General features: G+C 57.8%; 1 protein-coding gene across 1 annotated transcript; it reads left to right on the top strand.

The window, feature by feature from the left end:
- Positions 1 to 529: 529 nt before the first annotated feature.
- On the top strand, positions 530 to 10,704 carry LOC135892006 (epoxide hydrolase 3-like). The gene is made up of 7 exons (XM_065419681.1): positions 530 to 598; positions 2,316 to 2,401; positions 2,984 to 3,141; positions 3,958 to 4,086; positions 4,498 to 4,601; positions 7,624 to 7,772; positions 10,485 to 10,704. The coding sequence occupies exons 1-7, from the start codon at positions 530 to 532 to the stop codon at positions 10,702 to 10,704; spliced, it is 915 nt and encodes a 304-aa protein (XP_065275753.1).
- Positions 10,705 to 25,889: the final 15,185 nt, after the last annotated feature.

The following is a 25,889-nucleotide window of genomic DNA, read 5'->3' as shown; positions in this document are numbered from 1 at the left end:
GGGGGTTGGAGCTGTAACTGGGGGCTCAGGCTATGGGGTGCAGGATCAGAGAGGGCTGGGGGTTGGAGCTGTAGCTGGGGTTATGGGGGGGCAGGTTCACAAGGGGCTGGGGGTCAGAGCTGTAACTGGGGGCTCAGGCTATGGGGTGCAGGATCAGAGAGGGCTGGGGGTCAGAGCTGTAACTGGGGGCTCAGGCTATGGGGTGCAGGATCAGAGAGGGCTGGGGGTCAGAGCTGTAACTGGGGGCTCAGGCTATGGGGTGCAGGATCAGAGAGGGCTGGGGGTCGGAGCTGTAACTGGGGGCTCAGGCTATGGGGTGCAGGATCAGAGAGGGCTGGGGGTCAGAGCTGTAACTGGGGGCTCAGGCTATGGGGTGCAGGATCAGAGAGGGCTGGGGGTTGGAGCTGTAGCTGGGGTTATGGGGGGCAGGTTCACAAGGGGCTGGGGGTCAGAGCTGTAGCTTTGGGGCTGGGGTTATGGGGGTCAGCTGGTGCTGACCCAGGGGCCGTGTCGGGCCTTCCGCTGGAGGATGCGAGAGATGCCACCACCATGCCTTACCGATGCCTCCTATGGGGAGCACCGCTACCTGCAGCTTAAGGTGCTGTGGGGTGTGTGTGGGGGGGGGGGAGGGGATGGGTGGGACAGTGGGGCTGGGTCAATCCCTGAACAGATCCTCCTGCAGAGTCTTGAGGGGCAGTGGCCTGCAGAGTCCAGGCTGCAGCTCTTACCCCTGTGATGGTTCTTGGGATGCCCAGGAATGAGTCACTTTGGAACCCCCGGCCTCCAGCCAGAGGAAGTCTTTGTGCTTAAGTGGGTGTCAGCTCCCTGCCACCTCCAGTCTGTTAGCCCCCAGGCAGCCCTTCCTTTGCCTTGCAGATTAACAATAGGTGCACTGCAGTCCCAGAGCCCCTGTGAAGCATTCCCCTGTAGTGCCTAGCCCCCGTCCACTGAACACGGAGACTTGGCAGGTCAGCTGTCCAAGGGACAGCGCACACCAGCTGGGATGGTTCAGCATCGTGTCTAACATCACAGGGCTGAGTTCCAGTTCGGGTGAGAACAGGCGTACAGGTCGTAACGAAGAGCGAGAGCTAAGAGCTAGCGAGCGAGGATGATGGAAATGGGAAGGTGACACAAGACAAAAGCGTAACACGATGCTTAGAGACTAAACTTCACTTATTTAACCATGTGTTCAATGCATATACACAACTCCTTCAATATCCGCCATCCCCCCCACCTGCAATGATTCTGAGGAGCGGGATGACATCGCCTTCCATTGGAAACCTCCCATGATGTCATTGCTGGGTAAACGCCATTAAGTGGTGTGCTCGGTGTAGTGAGTTTGTCAGGCTGTTGGAACCGTGAACCCTTTGCCTGCTGGTACCAGTGGGGCTCTGCCAGCCTCCTGCCCAGCTGTCCCCCATGGTTCTTGCTGACGTGGGGCTGTGGCACAGGGGAAGCTGGGGCAGGTGCTGCAGACAAGGCCAGTGTCTGGGATGAGACAAACGAGGGCAGAGGTGGGCAAACTACAGCCCGTGGGCCACATCCGGCCCGCGGGACAATCTTGCCCGGCCCCTGAGCTCCCGGCCAGGGAGGCTAGCCACCGGCCCCTCCCTCACTGTTCCCCCTGCCCCCCAGCCTCCGCTCACTGCGCCGCTGGCGCAATGCTCTGGGCGGCAGCGCAGCTGCAGAGCTGTGGCCTGACCCGGTGCTCTGGGCTGTGCGATGGCGTGGCTGGCTCCAGCCGGGTGGCGCAGCTGCCTGTCCTGGTGCTCTGGGTGGCGCGGCTGTAGCACTGCCAGCCACTGATGCTCCAGGCAGCGCCGTCAGGGAGCAGGGGGGGTTGGATAGAGGGCAGGGGAGTTTGGGGTGGTGGTTAGGGGGCGGTGGTCAGGGTGGTCAGAGGGTGGGGAAAAGGGGGGTTGAATGGGGGCAGGGGTCCTGGGGGGGCAATCAGGAAGGAGGGGGGGTTGGATGGGGCGGCAGGGGGCAGTCAGGGGTGGGGGATCCGGGGGCAGTCAGGGAACGGGGGGGTTGGATGGGGCAGGAGTCCTGGGGCGGGGGGCAGGCCAGGCCTGGCTGTTTGGGGAGGCACAGCCTCTCCTAACCGGCCTTCCATACAATTTCGGAAACCCGATGTGGCCCTCAGGCCAAAAACGTTGCCCACCCCTGAATCAGGGGGACACCAGCTGCTAAGCCCAGCAGCCCCATTGGTCAGCAGAGGCGCTGGAGGTGCCGCCCAGCTCCTGCCATGGTGCAGCTGACCCCTGGGTGACTGGGCATGAACATTTCCTTCTCTCCCCTCCCCATCCTTGCAGAGCTCGGGGCTGCATTTGCACTATGTCACAGCTGGCCAGGAGGGGGCGCAGCTCATGCTATGTCTGCACGGATTCCCCCAGAACTGGTAGGTCTCTCTGGCTACTCTTGGGTGGGAGGGGCCCCTGCTTCCCATGGCCTGTGAGGAGTTGGGGTGAGGGGGTGTTTATTACAGTCATGCAGGTCAGGGCCCCGTTGTGCTGGTGCTGTACTGACCAAGCAGCCCCGAGGAGCTGACAGCGCAATGGAGGCAGGACAGGTGAAGGGGCAGAACACACCAGTGGACACCGGTTCAAAGGCTGGCCCGGAAGGAGGGCTGCGTCCCCAGGGCAGGGCCTGCTCAGGAACCCTGAATTCTCTCCCCAGAGAGCTGAGCCCTGGAGGATGGTGCCACTGAGTAGCTGCGTGTTCCTCCTGCAACGCCCCTTCCTCTCTGTGCGGAGGTGTGTCGCGCAATGCTGGGTGAGCTGTGCTGGGGGCGCTGGCTAGCACAGCTCAGGCTCCCGCGCTCAGCCCTGGCTCTGGACAGCGCCCTGGCCAGGCAGCTGCGGAGGGGATGGGAGCAGGGAATGGCCCCGAGGTTTAGCTGGCGGGGACTCTCCCCCCACCCCCTGGCTCGGCAGGGTATCCCCTAGGCACTGATTGAGCTCAGGGCTGTGTGCATTGGCAGGTTTGCCTGGCGCTACCAGCTGCAGGAGTTCAAGAGGCAGTTCCGGGTGGTGGCGCTGGACCTGCGGGGCTATGGGGGTTCGGATGCCCCGCGCGGGAAGCAGCACTACCGGATGGAGGCCCTGCTGGAGGACGTGCATGGTGTCATCCAAGTACTGGGCACCAAGGACCAGAAGGGTGAGGAGTGGCTGCTGGGCATGTGAGAATGGAGGCCTCCCCCTCTGTGCTTCGGCTGGGGAGGGTACGAGCTGCAAGGGAGCTGGCCCCTCTGGTGGAGGAGAGGAACCTCCCTGCTCAAGCTGTTCCCAGGCGCAGAGGGGCCTTTCCTTGAGACCCTGCTGTGGACCCCTTTGCACTGTCACAGATGGCTCCCCCTTTGGATGAGTTGTGGGAGTGCCCAGCCTGAGCTGTTCCCGCAGAAGGGGCAGAGGGGTTCTCCTCCAGCCCCGACAACGGTGACCCCAGAGCACCACCGAGGTTGGGTGGGGCACTGTGAAGCCTGGGATATGCCCCCGACCCCAAACCTTAGCATCTCCCTGGTTGGGCGCCACATAGCAGCAAGTGGGCAGAGCTTGGCTGCCGTGTGGCAGCGTGGCTGTGCTCTGCTGAGTCGGGAGTTCCATTTCTGGGGCGAGAATTGGATCAATGAGCAGGTGTGTCTACAGCAGAGACAGACGCTCAGTGTCCCATCCCACCTGCTTGCTTGCTTGGTCTGTCCAGGCTGTCCGAGCCTCTGGCTATTGCCCCAGTTGGGGAGCAGGGAGACAATGGAGGGGGGCAACTCTGGCAGGAGGGAGGTGCGGGGGGTAGGGCAACTCTGTGGGAGAAGTGGACATACCCTTGGCAGGGTAAGGTAGAGGGGGAGGCGGGTGGGGTGGGAGAGGCAGTGGTGGGGCACCCTGACTGTGGAAGTCCAGCTCTGTCCAGCGTCACTCTGCCCTGACAGTCGGTCTGCCTCTCTGTCTCTGCTTCCAGGCTTTACCAAGTGCATCCTGGTGGGGCATGACTGGGGTGGCACCATGGCGGGGAAGTTCGCCATGAATCACCCCAACATGGTGGAGAAGCTCATTATCATGAATGCCACCGACCTGGCCGTGCTTAAAGGTGATGCTCTGACCTGCAGGGGTGCTGGGCTCCCCCCACGAGGGTCTGTGGCAGGTCCAGGGTGGAGGAGGCTGGTTCTTGCAGCACAGGCGGCTGTGGTGCCTGCCAGCAGCACGGAGGTTTCGACCAGGTGACAGTAGCACTCCTTGGGGTGGGGAGACGAAGGCTCTTGGGGTCTCTACATTGTGACTGGGGCTCCCAACCCGTCCCGCCCCCCCCCCCCCCCCGGGGCTGCAGGCTCTCCGAGCACCAGGCCAGCCCAAGCGAGCTCTGAAATGACGTCACTGGCACGTGCCGCGTGACTTTCGCTCCTGTCTCTGGTGGGAGCCCTGAGTGTTCCAGGGGGCACCGGGGTAGGAGGCCCTCCAGCCTCAGCATGTCGGTGTCTGCCTTTCTGCCCACCCGCTGCAGAGTACGGAGGAGGCCACCCCTGCCAGCTGCTGCGCTCCAGCTACATAGTCATGTTCCAGCTGCAGAGGCTGCCTGAGCTGCTCTTGTCTTTGGGTGACTTCCAGGTGAGAGCAGGGAGTGGGGGGTGGGTGAGGTGGGAGCAGGGAGTGGGGCTAGTTGGCTGGGGGAGCTGGGGATCCGGGGAGGAGGGGGGTGGGTGAGGTGGGAGTGGGGAGGTGGGGGTGGGGGAGGTGGGAGCAGGGAGTGGGGCTAGTTGACTGGGGGAGCTGGGGATCCGGGGAGGAGGGGGGTGGGTGAGGTGGGAGTGGGGAGTTGGGGGTGGGGGAGGTGAGAGCAGGGAGTGGGGCTAGTTGGCTGGGGGAGCTGGGGATCCGGGGAGGAGGGGGGGTGGGTGAGGTGGGAGTGGGGGGTGGGTGAGGTGGGAGTAGGGAGTGGGGCTAGTTGGCTGGGGGAGCTGGGGATCCGGGGAGGAGGGGGGTGGGAAGGGACCTGGCAGCCGTGGCTCAGCTTAATTAGGATTCCAAATGTGCCCATTTATAGAACTGCCCCTTCGCTCTCCCTGGGTGTAGCCACCTCTGGGGAGGGATGTGGCACCTGGTAACCACCCACTATGCAGCATGTTAGGGCTGGAGGGCAGGGAGGCAGGGTGGAATGGCCCCAGTGGGAGTTGAACCCTGACTTGTCACTTGGGAAAGCTGCCAGGGGATCGTTAATGACTGCAGACATTTACAGCTCTGGTGTGCAGCTCCTTCAGCGCCCCATACAGCCCTGCTGGGGTATTGGGATCGGCACTGACTCCTGAGGTGAGGGCCCAGCACAGTGCAGGGGGAGAAAACCTGCCTACTGAGTGGTGACTGGCACTGCGTCCGGCACTCCCTTGCCTTTCAGCTTGGGGGGTAAAACAGAGGCCCTAACCCCACTGGCACTTGTTAAAGATCTCGGGTGCTTTTTGCAAGGGTGCTGGCCTGGCTGAATTCTGGGATTATACCCACCTAGGGAATTCAATTCTGTCCATCTCCCCACCCCGCTGCTTTCTTTTGGATGCACCAGTTGAGCTCCCTCTCCTCCTCCTGTCCCAGTGGCTAGGTTCCACCCCAGCAGTGGCTGCATGTCAGTGGTGGGTGGAAATCTAATCTACCATTTTTTGTGTGTGTATTAACCATGGCCCTGTAAGTCAGAGGGACAGTGGCTGCTTTGTAAACGGGAAACACCCATGCTAATTAGGGATCATCCCATTCCTAATGGCTGCAGTAATAAACTGCTGGTTAATTAGCAGGTGCGGAGGATAGAGATTAATGGGAAGGGGCTGGGAGTAGCTAGAAGGAGGGGCAGGAGTGACACCATGGAATTCATGCTGGATAAAGGTCGCTCCTACAGCAGGGTTGGGAAGGGGGAACTAGTCAGCCCTACATTAAATGGGGGAGAAGCTAGGAACCGGTAATGCAGCTAGAGAGCATGGGATTGGGGGATCCCAGCGAGCGGGGCGGGAATGAGTATCAATTAATTTGGCAGCTGATAATATCCCAACAGACCTGAAGTGAAGGGGGGAACAATGGGCATGACCCTCCCAGGATGGGGCCACAGACTGTGTTGTGGGGGTGGAGGGGGGGCTGGGATAAAAGCTACTGACTGCCTTTGGGGCAGTAATTACTGGAACTGCTGCAGGAGCAGCTAAATAGCAATCCAATGACCTCTGCTTTGGAGGGAGCTGAGCTTTATACTAAAGGACCCTGGCCCTTTGGAGCAAGGTGCTTTGTTCTGGGCTGCCTAGAGCCAGACTTCAGGAGAAAGGTGGGAAAGTCAAACCCATGAAAGAAAATAATTAGCTGGTGGAACTCACTGCTATGGGAAGTCATTGAGGCCTGAACTTAGTGAGGTTCAAACTTAGTGATGATTCTCTGGGTAAGGAAGAGAGCCAGAGTTGTTAGGTTATGACCAAAACCAAAGGCAAAACACCATGTTGGCCAGGAGATCGACAGTCCTGCTTCAGAGCCTGGGAGGAGACCTTGTGGGGACTGGGGGTGAGTTCTTACCCCTTCCTCTCTAGCAGCTGGCACTAGCCCTGTCCGAGATGGGATCCCGGGCTAGATGGGGTGTGTGGCTGATCCAGGTTGGTGATGCCCATGTCCCCTCCTCCCCATCTGTGTCTGTCCTGTCCATGCCTGATCTGGAGGCAGGAGCTCAGCAGTGTGACCACCTCTCTCTACATCCTCCAGGATTCACTGAGGAGATGTATTTTAGGGTCCCTCGTTATTCTGGGATTCTCCCCTGGGATTCGGGATGCTCTGTCATGGGGAGGGTCAGGACTCGGCCCTCTCTACACACACTGTTTGGGCCACCACCGGGGAGACAGCCCTTGCTTGATCAAAGCCACGTGGGGGTAGGGTGACCAGACATCCCGATATTGTCCCTACAAATTGTCCCGATATCTGCCGGCAGCGCTTTTTTATTTTGCTCCCCCCATGTGTCCCAATTTTTTCTTTCCCTCACCTGGTCCCCCTAGGTGGGGGTTCTAGAGCAGTGCTTCTCAACGACCAGTGCTAGGACCAGCACCAATCCCTGAGATCTCCCTGACACGTTTGGAAGACAGCAAGCTTGTTCCTGGTACGAAAAAGGTTGAGCAGCACTGTTCTAGGAGAAGCAGCATGAGCATGCGAGGGGCCCATTCTGGGATAGAGGAGACGGAATAGGTCAGTTTCCTCTGTGGAGGCCGCTGACTCCAGGCTAAGCCTGCAGGCTAGGAAGAATGGGGGGCAATTTTGGGGAGCACCCCACCTGTCCCAGTAGCCGGGCAGGGTCATCTCTGGGAGAGGGAGCCCTCATACGCCAGGCTTTTGACACTAGCTGGAACTCTCTTTCTGCATTTCATGGGGGCTCCCCATCCTTGCCGTGGGGAGCAGGCTCACTGGGCTCTGTAGGGAGCTAAGATTTGGGGCAGGACAGTCTGTTGGCCAGGAGCCAGGCCCCCACCCCTTTGGCTTGCCAGGCTCCAGATCCGAGCCATCCCTGCAGAGGGATTAGGCTACCTGGCTCTGGATGGCGCATGATGGTTTGTCTGCTGGGAGCTGCTCACCAAGCCCCAGATCTGAGCTGTCCCTGACCCCGGCAATGTCTGTCCTGAGGCAGCTGTTGAAGGACACTTTGGGAGGCAGGAAGGGAGGAATCCAGAACCCTGAGCGGCGCCTGACGACACAGGAGCTGGAGGCCTACATGTTCAGCTTCTCCAAGCCCGGAGCGCTGACGCCACCCCTCGATTACTACAGGAACATGCTCAGGTAGGGCCCCTGCCCCTCCATGGAGCTCACCCCAGTGCAGCACACTGAACCCAGTGAGTTGCCCCTCTGATGCTGGGGAGATGGGACGGGTGAGGGCACACGTGCTGGGCTGGGAGGAGCAGGAGGGGGAAGTGGCTGCTGCCCCACTGGCTGCCCGAGCAGCCCTGCAGGGAATGAGTGGAGGGGCTAGTGGGTGGCAGCCCCGAGGCAGGGAAGGGATGTGCTGGGGCTTGCACAGGACTGTAGGATCCCATTCCACCCCGTGCTTCCCTGACACTGCCCAGAGCCAAGGGCCGGGGGATCTGTCTGCACTGGGAGCTGCGGCCCCTCTCTGCTCCCAGAACCAAATCTGTGGTGTAGTCGCCCCTGGCAGAGTCTGGTGCTGCCAGGCAGGGCCGGCTCCAGGGTTTTGGCCGCCCCAAGCAGCCAAAAAAAAAGCCGCGATCGCCATCTGCGGCGGCAATTCGGTGGAAGGTCCTTCGCTCCGAGCGGGAGTGAGGGACCGTCCGCCGAATTGCCGCCGAATAGCTGGACCTGCCGCCCCTCTCCGGAGTGGCCGCCCCAAGCACCTGCTTGCCAAGCTGGTGCCTGGAGCCGGCCCTGCTGCCAGGGGTAACTATGGGCATGTTGACACTACAAACTTAGGTTGACCTATGTTAGGTTGACTTACAGCCACCGCAGATTCGTATCCACACTACCCTCCTTACCAGCACGATTCCACCGACTTAAGTGGGGCAGTGCCGGAGGCTGAGAGCCAGGGCTCTCAGCTCTGTGCGTGGCTGCCCCCCACCCTTCCCTGGGCTCTCAACTCCCAGATACCCACTGCTGGGAGCTCTGATGGCCCTCCCCCACACGGCTCCCCACGGGGAACTCCGCACCCAGAGCCTGGGCGGCTGCCAGGCTCCTGATGGGGAGCCAGGAACTGGGAGTCCGAGGGCAGCCGGGCTCTAGCTGGAGCCCTACACCCACCCCAGGGTGACAGCCTGAACTGTGAGCTGGGCTCTAAGAGGGAGCCGTGAAATTATCAAAAATGACATCCAATAGCTGATGTTGGATGACACGGACGCTGTGTCACCCTATCTACACTGACATAAGCCCTAAGCCTCTTGTGGAGGTGGAGTAGTTATGTCAGAGGAGTAGTGCACTTACATCAGCAGGAGCAAGGCTGTAGTGTTACTCCTGGGGAAATTCTGCGCCACTGCGTGTGCGCAGAATTCATGTTCCCTGCAGATTTCTTTGCTTCCCTGCAGAAAAATGATTTTCTGGCAGGGAAGCAAAGGGAAGCTCCAAGAGCAGTCATGCACCACTCCCTAGCTGTGCAGGTACATCATTTCAGGCATCCGGAGTAGCCAGTGGTGACGTAAATCACCATAGGGCTGGGAACACCCCGGCCAGTGGCTCCTACCCTGAGCTGGGATTAGCTGCTAGTCCCGGCTGGGCTGGAGGCAGGAGGGGACGGGACTTCCTCTTCCCCTGCAAGGAGTGCTGGGGCTGTGTCAGACCCACCCCCAGAAACCTCCCTCAGCTGCAGGAAGCTCAGCATCCTCCCCTGCTTCCGGCCCCCATCGTTCCTAAGCTGTGGGGACGGGGGGCAGTGTACAGGGAGCTGCTCTCCCATCCACTCAACCCCTGTGCATATGGACCTCCCATACCCAGACACCCCTGCCAAGCTTCACCCCGTACACCCAGAACCTCCATGCCCGAACCCCAACACCACTGAACCTCAACCCCTGCATCTGCAGCCCCCTGCACCCAGACCCCCTGCCTCCAATCACCCCCCACTGAGCTCTCTACACTCAACCCCCCATCCTGATGAGCCCCACCCCCTGCACCACCCTGAGCTCCCACATCCAGACCCCCAGGCCACTGACCCCCAACTAGCTGCACCCAGACCCCCGTGCTGGGCCCCAACCCCTTTCACCTGGAAGCCCCTGCAGAGTCCCATTGCACCCCCCCAATGAGCCTCTGTGCATCAGATTCCCTCGTACCTAGACCCCACACTGAGCTGCCTGCATCCAGATTGTCCCACACAGAATCCAAAACCCCAACACTGAGCCCCTCCACACTTTGATCCTCCCTGGTTGAGCCTGCCTACCCCAGACCTGGTGTGCCTGGTGCAGAGGGCCAGGGCCCCAGTGTGTTTCTGGAGTAGGCCCAGGCCTTGTGCTGTGTCAGGATTGGGTGCAGCCTCACCACTGAGTCTGTGTTCCTGGGGGTGGGGGTGGGGAGGCTGTAGGGTGATCTCCCATCTTCGTACAGCCATCGGCCTGTGCTCCCCACTGCCATGCTGGAGCCTCTGCATTTATTTATTGACAAATAAAACTTGCAGAATTAATTTTTTGGTGCAGAATGCCCTCAGGAGTAGTAGGGTGGACACTGATATAGCTAGGTCGATGTAAGGCAGCTTACGTCTACCTAACTGTGTAGTGTAGACCAGGCCTTAGTCAGGTGCTGCCAGGCCTGTGAGTGGCAAGACAAACCCCCAGGCTCTCGCTGGGGTAGCAGGTCTAACTATGGAGTTCTGGGAAGGAAGGTGCAGTCAGGCAGCTGCCCCAGAGGCTGTGCCACCCCCCATCAGCACTAAGGTAACCTGAACGCCCTCCCCCGTATTCCGCTTACCCTCCTGTCTTTGCCCACCATCCCTGTGCTGTGAGGGGGCTCTGTGCCCACTGCCCTGGGCAAGTGCTCACCTCTCTCTCCCCCTCCCTGCAGCAGGAGCTCCATGCAGTGCAAGGACGTGCTGGTGCCCACGCTGGTGATCTGGGGGGAGAAGGACGTGTACCTGGAGGCTGGGATGATCCCCCTCCTGGAGCAGTATGTGCGCAAGCGCTGCCACGTGCGGCGCATCCCAGAGGCCAGCCACTTTGTCAGCGAGGACCAGCCCGACAAGGTCAATCAGCTGATCTGGAGCTTCCTGCGGGAGAGTGACTGAGCGGGGCTGGTGCCATGCCTGGGCCCCATTTACTGGCTTGGGTGTGGCAAGGCAGGGACCTGATCCTGGCAAACCAGCCCCGGACCCTCCACTGGGCCAAGCCCCCCCCCCCGCACTAATTGGTCTTGTGCCTGGGGTACCATCCCTCCAGCAGCAGGTCACCCCTCCAGATCCTGCCTGAGCCCTCCTGCAGAGAGGAGCCCTGAACTCCCAGACGTATAGGTAGGGCCCTACCAAATTCACGGTCCATTTTGGTCAATTTCAGAGTCATAGGATTTAAAAAAGCTGAAATCATGATTTTTTTTTATTTGCATCAGGGTGTTGTAACTGTATGGGTCCTGACCCAAAAGGGAGTTGTCGGAGGGTTGCAAGGTTATTGTGTGTGGGGTTGCGGTACTGCTATCCTTCCTATTGGGCTGTTGCTGCCGACGGCGCTGCCTTCAGAGCTGGGCAGCTGGCGAGCAGCAGCTGCTGGCCAGGAGCCCAGCTCTGAAGGCAGAGCGGCCGTCAGCAGTAGCACAGAAGGATGGGATGGTATTGCCACCCTTACTTCTGTGCTGCTCCCTGCAGAGCTGGGCCCTCAGTCAGCAGCCGCCACTCTCCAGCCGCCCATCTCTGAAGGCAGCAGCACAGAAGTAAGGGTGGCAGGGTCTGGTATTGCCACCCTTACTTCTGCGCTGCTGCAGGTGGGGCACTGCCTTAAGAGCTGGGCGCCCAGCCAACGGCTGCCTCTCTCCGGCCACCCAGCTCTGAAGACAGCGCAGAAGGAAGGGTGGCAATACAGTTTTAATCTGGAATCGCCCTGAATATGGACATTGGACTAGAACCCCGTGGACTAATTCTGAAAGAACTCTTTGCAACTACAAAGCTCACCATCTCTACTCTGAATTTAATCTCAAGAACTGTACTCGTGTCTGATCTTTTATGCTGATCTTTTAACCAATTCCCTCTCTCTTTTCTTTTAATAAATTTTAGTGTAGTTTAGAAGAATTGGCTGTAAGGGTGTATTTGGGTAAGATCTGGAATATTCATTAACCCGGGAGGTAATGTATCTGATTCTTTAGGATTGGTAGAACTTTCTGATATGATGAATAAGATTTTCATTGATCCTCCTCCTATTTGACTTGGGTGTCTGGGTGGAGGCCTGAGGCTGGGTTGCTTTAAGGGAACTGTGCTGTTAGTTTCTGGGTAACCAGTGAGGTACAACAGAAGCTGTTTTGCGCTGACTTGGTAAATGTAAGTATTGGAATATCCACCAGCTTTGGGGATTGTCTGCCCCATTCTTTGTAGCTCACCTTAATTGAGTGACTTCAGTGCAGGCTCCCCTGGGTCACAATGGTCTTTAGCTCTGTTGTTCCTGGCAGGTGGGAGCCCCTGCTCAGTGCCTGGAGCCAGGGTTTCACTGCAGTGGTGCCGGGGCGGTGGGGGGAGCTTAGCGCTGACCTCGCTAGAAAGGATGGCTGGGGGCAAGCAGCTCTTTTCTGCTGTGGATTCCCCACACTAACCGTTCCCCTTAGTGACTCCCTGTGCTCTGCTCACCATGCATATGGCTGGAGCTCAGGGTGCCTCTCTGCCAGGGATGGGCCCCTTAGCGCCTGGACTGTAAATCCATTTGCAGAGGGTAGTGGCCCGTGGATAGAAAGTGCTGCCTTATGGTCCCAGTGCTCTGAGTGTGTTTAATAAATGACATTTGGGACAGAAACCTCCCTGGTGTGGGCTGTTCACCAGCCGGCAGGTGTGGCCGGCCTTGGACAAGGGATCTGCACCTCGGGAAGCCTCCCAGGACTAGTCAGAGATCTGTGTTTACTGTGTGAGTTAGGGCTGCCCTGAACATGCCTGTGTGGGGCTGTGCTTCCTCCCCCCTCCCCGCCCCAGGCTGCCCCTGCTTGCAGAGAGGCTGCAGTTCCCAGCTGGGATTGCTGACGGCCAGGAATCTGGTAAATGGGCGTGTGGATGCCTCTGGGGCTGACTGGGTAAGTAGGGGGCAGCAGCCCAGCTTACAGCCACTGACTGGGCAGAGAGGTAAAGCTGTGCCTGCTTCCTCCCAAGTGGCTGAGGGGGGACAGGAGACCACCTGGGCTGCCCCACTTGCTTGCTGTCCAAATTGCTAGGGCCCCAGCCTCCCCCCACGGAAGCCGGCCCTGAGCAGGAGGGAGTTGGCTGTTGCTGCCCCCGCCCAGTAAAACGGCTCACTTTTGCTTTTCCATCAGCTGCTGCACAGAGCTCCCCTGTCCCCAAGGCTGGGCCCCTCACTGGGGTATCTGGGCATATCACAGACACCCCTGGGTTTAAGAGGGAAGAAGCTTCCTTATCCCCATTGTACAGCGAGGGAAAGGGACTCGCCTAAGGCTGTGCAGAGTCTGTGGCAGAATGAATCCAGGTGGCCTGGCCCAGCACCAGAACCACAGACCAGCCTCCTGCTTAAAGTGCCCAGGGCTAGAAAGAGACCTCAGCAGGGGAGGCCTGGCCTGCCTTCTCCCCAGCACAGCCACACCCCTCTGCCCCAGCTCCAGTCACCTCTGCCGCTGGAGGCTCTCCTTTCCCAGCCCTGGCTGGAGTTGCATTGCACACTGGAGGCTCAGAGAGGTTAGGGCCAGAACGAGCAGCCTCCCCCACAAAGGGGCTGAGTTGTCTGACAGCCCAGCAGGAGCATGGGGCAGAGGCTAGGCTAGAACCCAGGGCACATGGCTCCTAGGCCAGGACCTTATCCACGGACCCCTCCTTGGGCAGGCCTGCAGCCCCTTCTCCCAGGCCCCGTCCTTTGCTAGTAGGGATGGCCAGTGTCTCTGCTGATGGCACAGGCTGGGCACAGGAGAAGCAGCTGGCTCTGGAGTAGCCAGCGTCCAAAGCAGCCGGGTTCTCTGGATTCATCCCTGTGCTCCAGACCCAGGGGTGGCCCTAGACTAGCTGCCAGCAACTGGCATCCTAGGAGAACCATGCAATCGGCGCCCCAAACCCCAAGGGCAGATCTAGGCTGAGGTTTTTGGTAAACTGGGAAACATTTTGCCCCTTTTTTCCTTTTAATGTTTTTTAAGCTTTAAACAGAGGCTTAATTATTTGGTTTGTCTGTCCATCTGTCCAACCAATGTTTCTGAGATCAGATAAAATAGAGACACAAAATTTTCAGAATAGATTTGTACATGACAGCTAGATGATGTTTCAGTCTGATTTCAAATAAAATGCATTAAAAAACGTTGTTTATAATTTTTATAATTACAAATCCAAAATCATCCATTACGCTATACTGCTTTAACTGTCATTTCCACCACATCCAATATAGAAAGAAATAAGAAAACTCTTCAATGAACTTTAACCTGTATTTACAAAACACTCCAAATAAAAAACACTCTGTGCTCTTAAAACACGACTTTTCTTGCTTTAAGTTTTGAAAATTCAGTCTCTAGTTCTTTTAGATCAAGTTTTCCAGCTATTTCATGCTCTATTGACATTGTGGCAAGTCCAACAAGTCTCTCTTGCACCATTGTTGAACGCAGATATGTTTTTATCCATTTTAACTTTGAGAAGCTACGTTCCCCACTAGCTACGGAAACTGGCAAAGTTAAAAGAATGCGTAGAGCTATAAAAATGTTTGGAAAATTGTGAGTTTATTTTCACAAACAAACTTCAGAATTTCTTCAGGAGTGGAATGTTTCTTAAGTCGTCTTGAAAAAGCCTGAACCTCACTACACAAATCTGTAGCATCAATGTCTTTTGAATTTTCATGAGTCAATGCCGACTCCAGTTTTATACAAAATTCTCTTATCTGTTTTGCTGTTTTCTTTTGCAATCTGTGGATATCATATAGAAAGCCAAATACTGACTCCAGCTGCCGCATTTGTTGAAATCTTTCATCAACCAAGTGAACAGCAGTATCAAGGACTCCAAAGTAGAAATTCACTTTGAACCTTTGTTTTGGGTTCTGAATGGGTGTGTCTCGTCCTTCATACAAAAACTGCTGTTTCTTTTGCTGAATGTGAACTGGCTCTGGTTCAAATTCTGTCAGAAAGTCTATTTCTTCAGCAAGCTCAAGAGCATCTCCCAGTGTTCTTTTGAACCCTTCAGCACTTCTGAATATTTTTAGTTTGCAGCAGTTTTTGAATAGCAGAATGTAGGTTCAAGTTCTTTTCCTGAATCTGCTTAGTAGTGAGGTTAATCTCGAAAAGGATATTATACCACAAAATGAGTGAAGTCACAAATTTGAACTTGGAAAGGCCATTTGCAAGAGCTTCTGCATCTGAATGTGCAGTATTGCCAGATGATCCAGTAAAGGTAGTATCATCAGAAATTTCAATTAGGGTATCATAAATGTTTCCAAGTTCATAGCATCAATGCGACTCTCCTATCTTGTCTGACTAAGTGGTTTCACAGTTAGAGAATTCACATGGCGAGTCAGAATCTCCCAACGGCATGTTGAGCCTGAGAAAAACACAAACACATTGCACCAGGTCAAAGAAACTGCTTGCCTCCAAACAGCATCTAGCAGCATCACTGCCAACCAAATTCAGAGAGTGCTCACTGCAAGGAACGAATAAGGCCCTAGGATTGATTTCCATCATTCTCCTTTGCACATCACTGTCTTTACCCTTCATATTACTCCCATTATCATAGCCTTGGCCATGTAAGTTTTCAACAGATGACATAGTTTCAAGCTCTTGTAGAATAATTTCAGTCATAAATGCTCCAGTTGTCTCCTTCAGTGGTATGAAACCCAAAAAATGTTCCTTTATGAGCACTTCAACATTATCTTCATCTGCAGACTTTTCCATATCCACAAAATGAATGATCATCGTCATTTGTTCAACATAACTCACATCTGGTGTACAGTCCAGTATTATTGAAAAGTAATACTTTTCATCTAGAAGTAAGTTTCCATCATCTTGAGTTTCCAAACTGCTTTTTTGTGGATGTGAGCTACCCTCATCTCGAAGTAATATACCTTCATCTTGATGTTCCAAACAACTGCTTCCATGCAGATGTGAGCTAACCTCCTCTCCAAGTAAAATTCCTTCATCTGGATGCTGTGAACTACTTCCATCTTTATTTGGATTAAAGAGAAGATATTTCAGGAAGGATCCCTGCTGTTTTGCTTGGTCCTTTTCCTTCTCGGCCTTTTGTTTACGATACTCAGCGCTTGAGGGTTTTCTTTTTCCTCTTTCTGCCATGGGGCATTTGAATATTATTATGTACTGTGCTCCCGACTGCAAGCATTATAGCGTTAAGGATGGCTGACCCACCCACCACATGGTTGGTGATTTAAACCACATTGCAGCCATCCCAACACGTCTTTTCACTGCTTAAAGGTTCAATGATTAGTAACATATACTCACTTACCTATTAAAACAGTTAGTTACAGCATTTACGCGGAAACAAAATGACCATTTTCAACGTTATAACCCGACACCGGTTGTTTGGAAAGTAATCCCCTTCCTCACGGTTACCCGCTTGGAGTGTGATGTCATCACTTTTATAGTCTATTAAGCATTAATGCTGTTACTTTTCTTTGATGGATCTTATTTATTACATGTGAACCAGTTATAACAAAGAAAAGTTCATAATTATACAGCCCGATAATAACGCTAAGGTTTAATAACGCTTAAAGATACTCACGTTTTGGATTTATAATGCTGAAAGATGTTATTCTTTATTCTTTGGCACCAAGAAACACAATTTTCCACAGTATTCACTCAATTCTTAACCATCTGCCTGCGATGTGTGTTAAAATGACCATTTGACATGTATCAACTTGCGATATCTCCGCTCTACGTGAATTTCTGGCTATGCGACCTTGATGTATATTCAAGTTAGGTGTCACTAACATTGCAGCTCTTGCCGCTGGCGGATGTGTTCATTGTGGCTGAGTTATTGTTTATCAAAATTGCGGAGTGGGTCATCTTGACCCTACGTTGCAAACCGAAAAAAAAAATCACTACAATATTATTTATATTTGCAGTAAATACAAGATTTGACATATTAATAAATTCTCAAAAATGTAGAGAAATGAATTAGAATTCATATTCCCTCTGTACACTCACAGGAATTGAAATAATGACATCTTCATTATTTTTATTTGGTTTTTTTTCATCTCTTTATTTTTTTCCTTGAATTTGGTGCCCTATTTAACTTGGCACCCTAGGCAACCGCCTAGTTGGCCTCTATGGACAGGCCGCCCGTGTCCAGACCCCTCCACCAGGCACTTGGCAGCTCTTGGCCCTGCCACACTCTGTGCTAGAATCTGTCTGCTACACCAGCCGGGCCTTGGGGTGGGCTTGGAAGCAGTGGGGGGAGCCCTGTCCCCTGGAGGAAGGGGACATGTGGAGAGGGCTGGGGGGGGGGGAATTCAGGAGGTTGGGGGGGCAGGGAGGCCTCTCACAGTCCATCTCCCACTGAGATCGGGCCCAGTTCCCAAGCAGGAGGAGTTAAGAGCCACCCATGGAGAATCAGGGTTCCTGTGGCTGGGCTTAGTGGGGGCTCTAGGGCAGAGCGCTGGGCACTAGAGCCAGCAAGGGCAGTGCAACGGGGGGTGGGAGTGAGGGGGAAGCTTTGTGCCCAGGCTGGACTGCTCTGGGTGGAGCCTTCGACTGTCTCAGGATTCATCTGTGATTCCATTTGGCGCCCCCATGTGGCTGGGCCAGACATTCTCCTGGGATGGACGAGGCCTGTACGCGATTCATGCACAGGGAGAGGCTGTGACACTCGGCCTGCTGCTGCAGGGAAACTGGAGCGTCCCAGCACTGGGGCCACCTTGTCCCAGCCCCCTTGAAATAGATCTGTGCTCGTCCCTCCAGCAGGGCGCGGTTTTCTCTCGCTGAGGCACACTCATCATTCGGCTGCTCTGCTCACCTTTCTTAGGCTAAAGCCTCCACCCTGCCTCCAAGAGCTGCCTGTGGAGCTCCCTGCTGGAACTGCAGCTCGTCCCCCTAGGGCCTGGTCTGCCGGGGGTGCCCCAATCCCAGCAGATGCTGGCATCCCCTGCTGCAGCTGGCCCAGCCCAAACCCTCGTGTAGACAGGCTCAGCTGCCCTTTACCCTGCATGGAATGGAGCTGTGCCTTCCCCCCGACACCCCACAGAATCTGCAGTGGGGCAGTGCTCACGTTGGAATTTGTGGCTCGCACTGGGGTTTGGGTGGGAGACGCGTCCAGATGCTTAAACTGCGGCTGCCATGCGTGTGCCCAGAGGCAGAAATGTAGGGGGATGTTAGGCGCCTGCAGTGCTCGGCAGCAGCCGAGTGGCAGCTTTGTGGATTGCAGGGGTACTTTAAACTGGGGTTTAGGCACCTAAGTCCCTTGGTGGCTCTATACCTCCGAGCCCCACTGGACAGAGGGGGAAAACAGCTCTGCCCTGCCTCCCAGGGTGCGTGAGGATAAATGCAGGAATGAGTGGGAGGCGCCCAGCCTGTGATGGGACTGGATGAGGGGGGGCCTTGGATGGACAGACGGAGGAAAAGGCAGCCACTGCACTGGACCAGCACAGGCTCTCAAGGGCCCCCCGTTAGAACAAGTCGGTCCTAGCACAGGTCTTCAGGATGTATGCTCTGAGCGCTGGCTAACGAGGGACAATGGCAGAGCATTGGGGTCTCTCGGAGGAAGAACATGAATCACTGTGGAGGAAAATAGTGTACCTGCACCATGGCCTGACCCAGCTGAGCTCCTAGGCCTCGGCCTCACCCAGGGACTCGCTGCTCTGGGATGGCACAATTTGGCTCAGCCCCTGCTCTCCTGATGCACCTCATCCCTGGTGCCGTAAGGACAAAGGGGTTTCGCACCTGCTTGGAGGAACCCAGCTCTTCTCTGCTACGTCCTTTTCCCCCTTAGCTGCTCCTGTCCTCCCAGGAGCCGGAGGAGAGGGCAGTGGGCTGGGGAAGAAGAGTCCCAGCAGGGGGTAACAGCAGAGGGGAAGGGGACTGTGGGCTAAGCCAGGGCATGGAAAGGGAGCAAGGCAGGAGAGGCGTGGGCTGTCAGCTGGGGCAGGCGGAAGCCCAGCAGCAGGCTCCTGTGGGGAGTGGAGCCGGGGTCAGCTCCGACCTGCTGTGGGGTGAGAGTAGGGTGACCAGACAGCAAGTGTGAAAAATCGGGACAGGGGGTGGGAGGTAATAGGAGCCTATGTAAGAAAAAGCCCCAAATATTGGGACTGTCCCTATAAAATTGGGACATGCAGGGGCCCTGAACTCTGTCTCTGCCCCCTGTGAGGGATAGCTCAGTGGTTTGAGGATTGGCCTCCTAAACCCAGGGTTGTGAGTTCAATCCTTGAGGGGGCCATTTAGGGATATGGGGCAAAAATCTGTTGGATGATTTAATTGGGGATTGGTCCTGCTTTGAGCAGGGGGTTGGACTAGATGATCTCCTGAGGTCCCTTCTAACCCTGATATTCTATGATTCTATGTATGTCCAATGGGACTGAGACAGGGCAGGTCCCAGCCCCCTGGCAAGTGGGGTCCAGCTGGGGTGACCACATGTCCCAAATATATGGGTATAATCCTGATATTTGGGTCTTTGTCTTATATAGATGCCTATTACCCACCTCCATCCTGATTTTGAGCCAGCTGCCCATGCCAATGTAGAGCAGTGCATGCTGGGAGCTCTGCAATGGGGACTGGGGATGGGGCTTCAGCCACTCCCTCATGCTGGGTTTGGAGATGCGGACAGGAGGGGCTGACCCGGGCTCTACCAGGGCAAGGGGAGAGGAGGAGAGGGAAGCCAAGCCTGCCTGGGCTGAGATCTGGCTGTGCTATTGCCCCCCTCACACACACTTCTGCTCTCACCCCTCACTGACGGCCACCGGGTTGTTCTCAGGCTGGGTGGGTGGAAGTTGAGCCACAGTCTTGGATGGGGGAGGGGGACTGTGCCCATCTCAGCATCGGGCCATGGCAACTTTCAGCCAGGTGCCCCAGCCCACGGTTTCCAGCAGCCAGGCAGCACAGGCCCATCCCGCTCCTGGCCAGGCAGGGCAGCAGCTGGATTCACCTGTTCTGGGCAGGGTGGCAGGAGGCCCAGCCACCTGTCTGGCATTCCGAGGCAGGCAGCAAGGAGACGGGTACCTGCCTGGCTGAGCTCTGGCACCTGCCCATGTGGCAGCCTAGCTCTAGAGGCACAAGGGGCTGCACGGTGCCATTGCCTAGCGAGGGCGCAGCACCGAGCCCGTGCAGCTGTTCCTGGCTCCGCTGGCAGGAAGTGGTGACTGTGGGGCCACCCAGGCTGACACCACTCAGCCAGCGACTGCCCTCACTCCCCCCAAGTGCCAGCCATTTCTGCCTGGAGCCCACAACCCGGGTGAGGGGGGCAGAGCTGGCTTTGCAGAGACTCTACTGGGAGCCAACGGGGGGGCCCAGCCTAACTGCCTGCCCGCCCAGGCGCATGCCGCCCGGTCCACAGGGCTCGGCCCTGTCCGGTTCCAACAGCCCCAATATCAGGGCTCCTAGCCCTGCCCTGGAAACAGGATTCCCAGAGAGCCACTCCCTATTCGGCCTGCCTTGCCCCCCTGAGCAGCCCCCACACCCAGATCTCACACTGCAGTCAGATGCAGGAAGGAAATTGAAGTGATTCACAAAGAAGGGCATTACTGGGCTCAGAGACAGCAGAGTCTAGTGGTTAGAGCGGGGGGGGGGGGCACTGGCAGTCAGGGCACCTCAGTTCTATCCTTGGGTCTGGGAGCACGCAGGGTCTAGTGAGTTACAGAAGGAGAGGCTAGAAGCCAGGACTCCTGGGTTCTAGTCCCAGGTTGGGGAAAAGACTGGTTTTGAGTGATTGGTGGGTCTGGGAGCCAGGACTCCCAAGTTCCATTCCCAGCTGTGCTCCTGACATGTGGTGCGCCTTTTGGTCTCAGCAGTTCGCTGCTATTGGAGGCCTCGCTAAGTTGTTTCCATTCGGAGGAGAAATTGAGGTGGAGTCCAGTATTTCTGCAGTATAGTCCTGTTTATTTACAAAGCACGAACAGAGACCATTCCCCAACCACTTTCCTTGATCAGAAATCCAAGTCTGCCTTTCCAGCCAGTCCCATGTGCAAAAAACATCCCTGCTGGCTTCCTTCCAAGGCCCAGGTCCCTGAGCCCCGCGGGCTGGGGCTGAAGCCTGAGCGATGTAGATTTGTGGGGGCCCCTTGGCATGGGGCCCCAGGCAATTGCCCTGCTTGCTACCCTCTACTGCCGGTCCTGACTTGTACATGCAGAAAACCAGTTATTGTGGCCCAGGTGGGCTGTCGAGGTTTTATAGCATGTTGGTGGGGGAGGGGAGCAGGGGTGCTCGGAAAGAAAACGGTTGAGAACCTCTGCCCTGTTCCACACACTGAACCACAACAAACGTGACCTCAAACACAAGTTCAGCTCCCGCCCTGCTCCCCCCGCAACAAGTCACCACGAGCGCCCCATTGCACAGCCCCACCACAATGCAATGGGATCCCCCCGCCCCACGCTCTGCGCCTGGCTCGTGGGGATTTCGGGGGCAGGAGGCCGCGCCCGCAGAGTGGGGGAAGGGCGACAAGGGAGCCGGGCGCCAGGCGCCGGCCGGGGGTGCCGAGAGAAGCCGGCTCCGAGCTCCAGCTCCAGGTTTCCCCGCGCGCCCAGGCTGGCTGGCGCAGGCTGCGGGAAAGTTACTTCTAGGCAATAAGGAGACAAAGCTGCAGCTTCAAACCGGGGCGGCGCAGACCCGCCACGAGGGCCCTGGGAACGCCAGGGCTCCCACCGCTATGGAAGCGGGGTGCCCCCCACCCCAGAAACTGCGCCAGACCCCCAACTCGGGGGGTTGCAGGTAGAGACCACCAGGGAGGAGGGGGCTCCCCTGGGACTCACAGCTGGCGCGATCCCCTCCCCGGTTCTCCAGACAGCAGTTACCAGAGCTGCCCCCCGACTGTCTGGCAGCACCCCCTCCCTTCAGCCTGCCCCCCCAATCTCACTGCACCCCCTCCCTTCAGCCTGCACCCCCAATCTCACTGCACCCCCTCCCCTCAGCCTGCACCTCCCAGTCCCACTGCATCCCCTCCCTTCAGCCTGCCCCCCAGTCCCACTGCACCCCCTCCCTTCAGCCTGCACCTCCCAGTCCCACTGCACCCCCTCCCTTCAGCCTGCCCCCCAGTCTCACTGCACCTCCTCCCTTCAGCCTGCACCCCCCAGTCCCACTGCACCCCTCCCCTCAGCCTGCACCCCCAATCTCACTGCACCCCCTCCCCTCAGCCTGCACCCCCAATCTCACTGCACCCCCTCCCTTCAGCCTGCCCCCCAGTCCCACTGCACCCCCTCCCTTCAGCCTGCCCCCCAGTCTAACTGCACCCCCTCCCTTCAGCCTGCACCCCCCAGTCCCACTGCACCCCCTCCCTTCAGCCTGCCCCCCAGTCTAACTGCACCCCCTCCCTTCAGCCTGCACCCCCCAGTCCCACTGCACCCCTCCCCTCAGCCTGCACCCCCAATCTCACTGCACCCCCTCCCTTCAGCCTGCCCCCCAGTCCCACTGCACCCCCTCCCCAGAGACTGCAACCCCCAGTCCCACTGCACCCCCTCCCTTCAGCCTGCACCCCCAATCTCACTGCACCCCCTCCCCTCGGCCTGCACCCCCCAGTCCCACTGCACCCCCTCCCTTTGGCCTGCACCTCCCAGTCCCACTGCACCCCCTCCCTTCGGCAGTACCTCTGGGGAACCACCAGCTGCCTCCCGACTTTCCAAGATTCAGTTCGCCCTGAACCAGCCCATTCCCGGTACAGGAATCCCTTCTCCCACAGGAATTGCTCCCGGCGGTCCTCCTCCTGGGACCGTGCACTGCTGTGGCCGGCCAGGGCCCTCAGTTTCTCCAAGGAGGGATCCACCTGCAGCTCCATTTGGAATTCAGCTGCTGGGTCTGAGGATACAGCCCTGGCTGGTGGCGCCTCAGTTTCCCCACCTTGGGACGGAGGCTCCGGCCCAACCCTGTCGAGCCCTACCCTCGGCGCTTCAGCCCCCCGCTCAGGAGTTCCCGTGCCCTTCGCTGGCTCTGGCTCCGGGTAAGGACCAGGGCGCTCTGAATGCCATCCGGCCAGTTCTCCAAGTCATTACCCATTAGCACCTCGGTAGGCAGGTGATCGTGCACCCTGATCTCTTTGGGTCCCTCCTTAGCCCCCCCATTTCAGGTGTATCCTCGCTACAGGCACCTTGACGGGGGGCTCAAACACTCCCCTCAGGGTCAGGTAGGCATCAGGCACTAGCTGGTCTGGGTCCACCACCTCGGACCGCGCCAGCGTCACCTCTGCACCCGTGTCCCAGAACCCCTGGACGCTCCTTCCCCCCACCTCAATGGGGATGATGTGGAGATTGTCCCCTGGGGCCTGTCCCACGCTCACCCGGCGGATTAGGTACGGGTGCTCTGGACCTGGGGCCCCGCGTTCCCCTGCTGGCCTGGCCTGGTGATCCCCTCCCCCTGGCACAGCCCTCTCGACTGCAGCCCCCGGGCCCGGCGGTGCCCCCTCTCGGTGGGCTTCCACCCAGTTAACACCCCGCGGGTTCTGCTTGGCTGCCATTTCCTTCATCTTCAGGCACTGTGCCATCTTGTGCCCCTTTTGGCCACAGTAATTACATTTCAGGTCCCTCAAGTCCCACGACGGGGGTGGCCCCGCCCCGGCATTCCCGGGCACCCCTGAGTTGGGCTTCCTGGGGTCCCACCTTTGAGAGGTCTCTGGGTGACTCCCCTTATGAGTCCCTGATGTGGGTCTCCCTCCTGCCCCCGATCTGCTGTCCACAAACTCATCTGCCAGTGCCCCTGCACTGCGCAGATCTTTGGGCTTCCGGTCCACTAACCACATCTATAGGTCCAGAGGGCAGATGTCCTACAGCTGCTCCAACCCCACCAGGTTATACACGTCCTCTGCGGTAGTGGCCCCTGCGCCCTTCCCCCACTTGCGGAGATATTCCCGCAGCAGGTTGGCGACCTCCTTGTAAGAAACACCTGGGGTCTTGCGTACACCCTGGAATCATTTCCTGTACGCCTCGGGGGTCAGTTCAAACTTCAGCAGCAAAGCCTCTTTGAACAGGTCATAGTCCCCCTTCTCAACACCATCCATTTGGCTGAATGCCTGTATGGCTTTGGGACCCAGCAGGGGGGTCAGCCAGCGAAGCCTGTCTGCGCGGTCAATCTGGTTCAGTTCACAAGCCTTCACACAGGCTGTGAGGTAGGCATCAATATCCCCCCCCGTATTCGAACTGGGGCAGCAGTTTGGTGTCTAGATTCCCCACACCACTGGCGGCTTGGGGCCCTTCCCCACTTACCCCCTGGCAGGCCCTCTTGGCCCGCCTCTCGTCCATCTCCAAGTCGTGCTTCCGCTGTTCTACACGGTCCACCAGCCTCCGCTCCTTTGCTTTCAGCTGCAGTTCCAGTCTCCGCAGCTCCTCTAGGGAGGAACCTGACTGGGGTCTCCCTGTACTGACTGGGGAGTCAGGTCTGACCCACTCCCGGTCACTATACAGACTGCCTCCACGGCTACTCCCCAGCTCTCCGGGCACCCCGGGAGCCCCCCTGGGGTCTGGAGCCTGCACCTCAGACGGGTCATTCTCTACAAGCTGAGCAATCAGCCGCTCCTTAGTGAGCCTCCCCACGCTCAGCCCCCTCTCCCTGCACAGACGTGCCAGGTCGCTCTTACGGAGCTGGTTCTAGGCCATTTCCAGGCTGGTTCCATTCAATACCCTCATTCTATCACTGGCAGCCACTCACCGCAAAGCGCCGGCGCTCGCAGCCCACATCTACAGGGTGCATCCACGAACAATCCCACTGCTGACACCACGTTGTCACGGACTCACAGATCGTGCCCACTCCTGGCCCCATGCAGTCCGTGGGGGTGCCCCTGTTAGTGATACAGCCCTTCGCGGGGGTACACTCTCTCTCGGGGTCAGGCCCCTCCACCTCCTGGAGCCACACCTCTCGGAGCCTTAGCACACCTGTTTCTCGCCGTGGGCCCCCTCAGGGAGTCCACTCGCTCTGGACCCCTGGGCCTCCACCCCCAAAGGGGTTGATGCAACCCTGTTCTCTAGACCGGAGTGACTCTCAGCCAGCATAAAACAGGAGGGTTTATTGAGAGTTGAACACAACACGGGAAGCTCTCCGGGCCTCAGGCCTGGCCTCCCTCAGCCCAGCACACCCCAGTCTCTCTGCACCCCGGTCGGCTCTGCCTGCTCCCCCTGCGCACAGGCCATGGCCCTCCTGCCCTCTCCCAGCCCATCCCCTGCTCCCTTGGTGCCCCGGGGGCACATAGTCGTGCACCCCACAAGGTGGGAGGGAGGCTTCAGGCCTGTGAGCTGTGCTATGCTGTGACGAAGTGGGGGGGTTTCTTGTTTTCAGTGGGGTTTCAATGGTTTGCATGCGGAGGGGGTGGGACTCAGTTTCCCTGGGTGTTACTCGTTTAACAAGGTGAGGGGAGAGGGAGTTTGTTGTTGCAGAGGACCATAGAGAGAACTTGGGGCCCCAGCCGATGGCCTGGAGGATGGATACCCCAGCGACCGGTGACCTGGCGACCCGGAGGCCCAGCTTAGGAGCTGCAGCCAGTTCTGGCCAGTGGGCGGACAATGGGCTGCAGAGTGAGGACCCAGTGACCTAACCAGCCGATTCCAGCCAGAGGACAGAAGAGGGGAGAGGAGGCCCCGGTTTACGACCCTGTTTCCCTGAAGAGAAGACAATGGACAGAGGCGGGGCTTGGGGGAGGTGATATCAGATGCCCAGCTGGGAAGCAGGGGGGCTCTGGGCTGGAGAGGGGGAGCCGAGGTTCCCACCGAGAGGCAGGGTGCCAGGCTGTGCTGGGAGGGGTGCAGGGAGCCAGGGCTGGGCCAGCACCCCAAGGCGGTGAAGGGGGATGAGATGGGGGCAGAAGGGGGGTTTTCTTTAACCCTTTGCAGACTGGACAGACCCAGCCTGGGGCTCAGTGGCTGGATCACATCCCCCCCCAAAGCCGGTTGCTGGTAGCAGCCTCTGTGCGCCCCCCATCGCTGGCAGAGGGGTGACAGGAGGGGGAGGGGCTATGCCTTGGGTCCCAGGGAGGGGAGTTAGGAATGGCTGAGGCTGTACATAACGGAGTCTGACTCTTCCCCTATCCCATCAGTGGGGCGGTGGCCATGGGGCACAGAGGGCCACAACCCTAGATGGGAGCCTGGCCTGCCCCCTGCCCTAACAGCCAAGCAGCCTGGGGGTCCCGTCCCGTCCCCTCTCCCCGTCCCTCCCCAAGAACTGACAGCGCTGCCAAGAGT

Source organism: Emys orbicularis, chromosome 19, assembly GCF_028017835.1.
Source record: "Emys orbicularis isolate rEmyOrb1 chromosome 19, rEmyOrb1.hap1, whole genome shotgun sequence".
Lineage (NCBI taxonomy): Eukaryota > Metazoa > Chordata > Testudines > Emydidae > Emys > Emys orbicularis.
The sequence above is the reverse complement of the archived record's forward strand: the minus strand, read 5'-3'. Positions and strand labels throughout refer to the sequence as shown.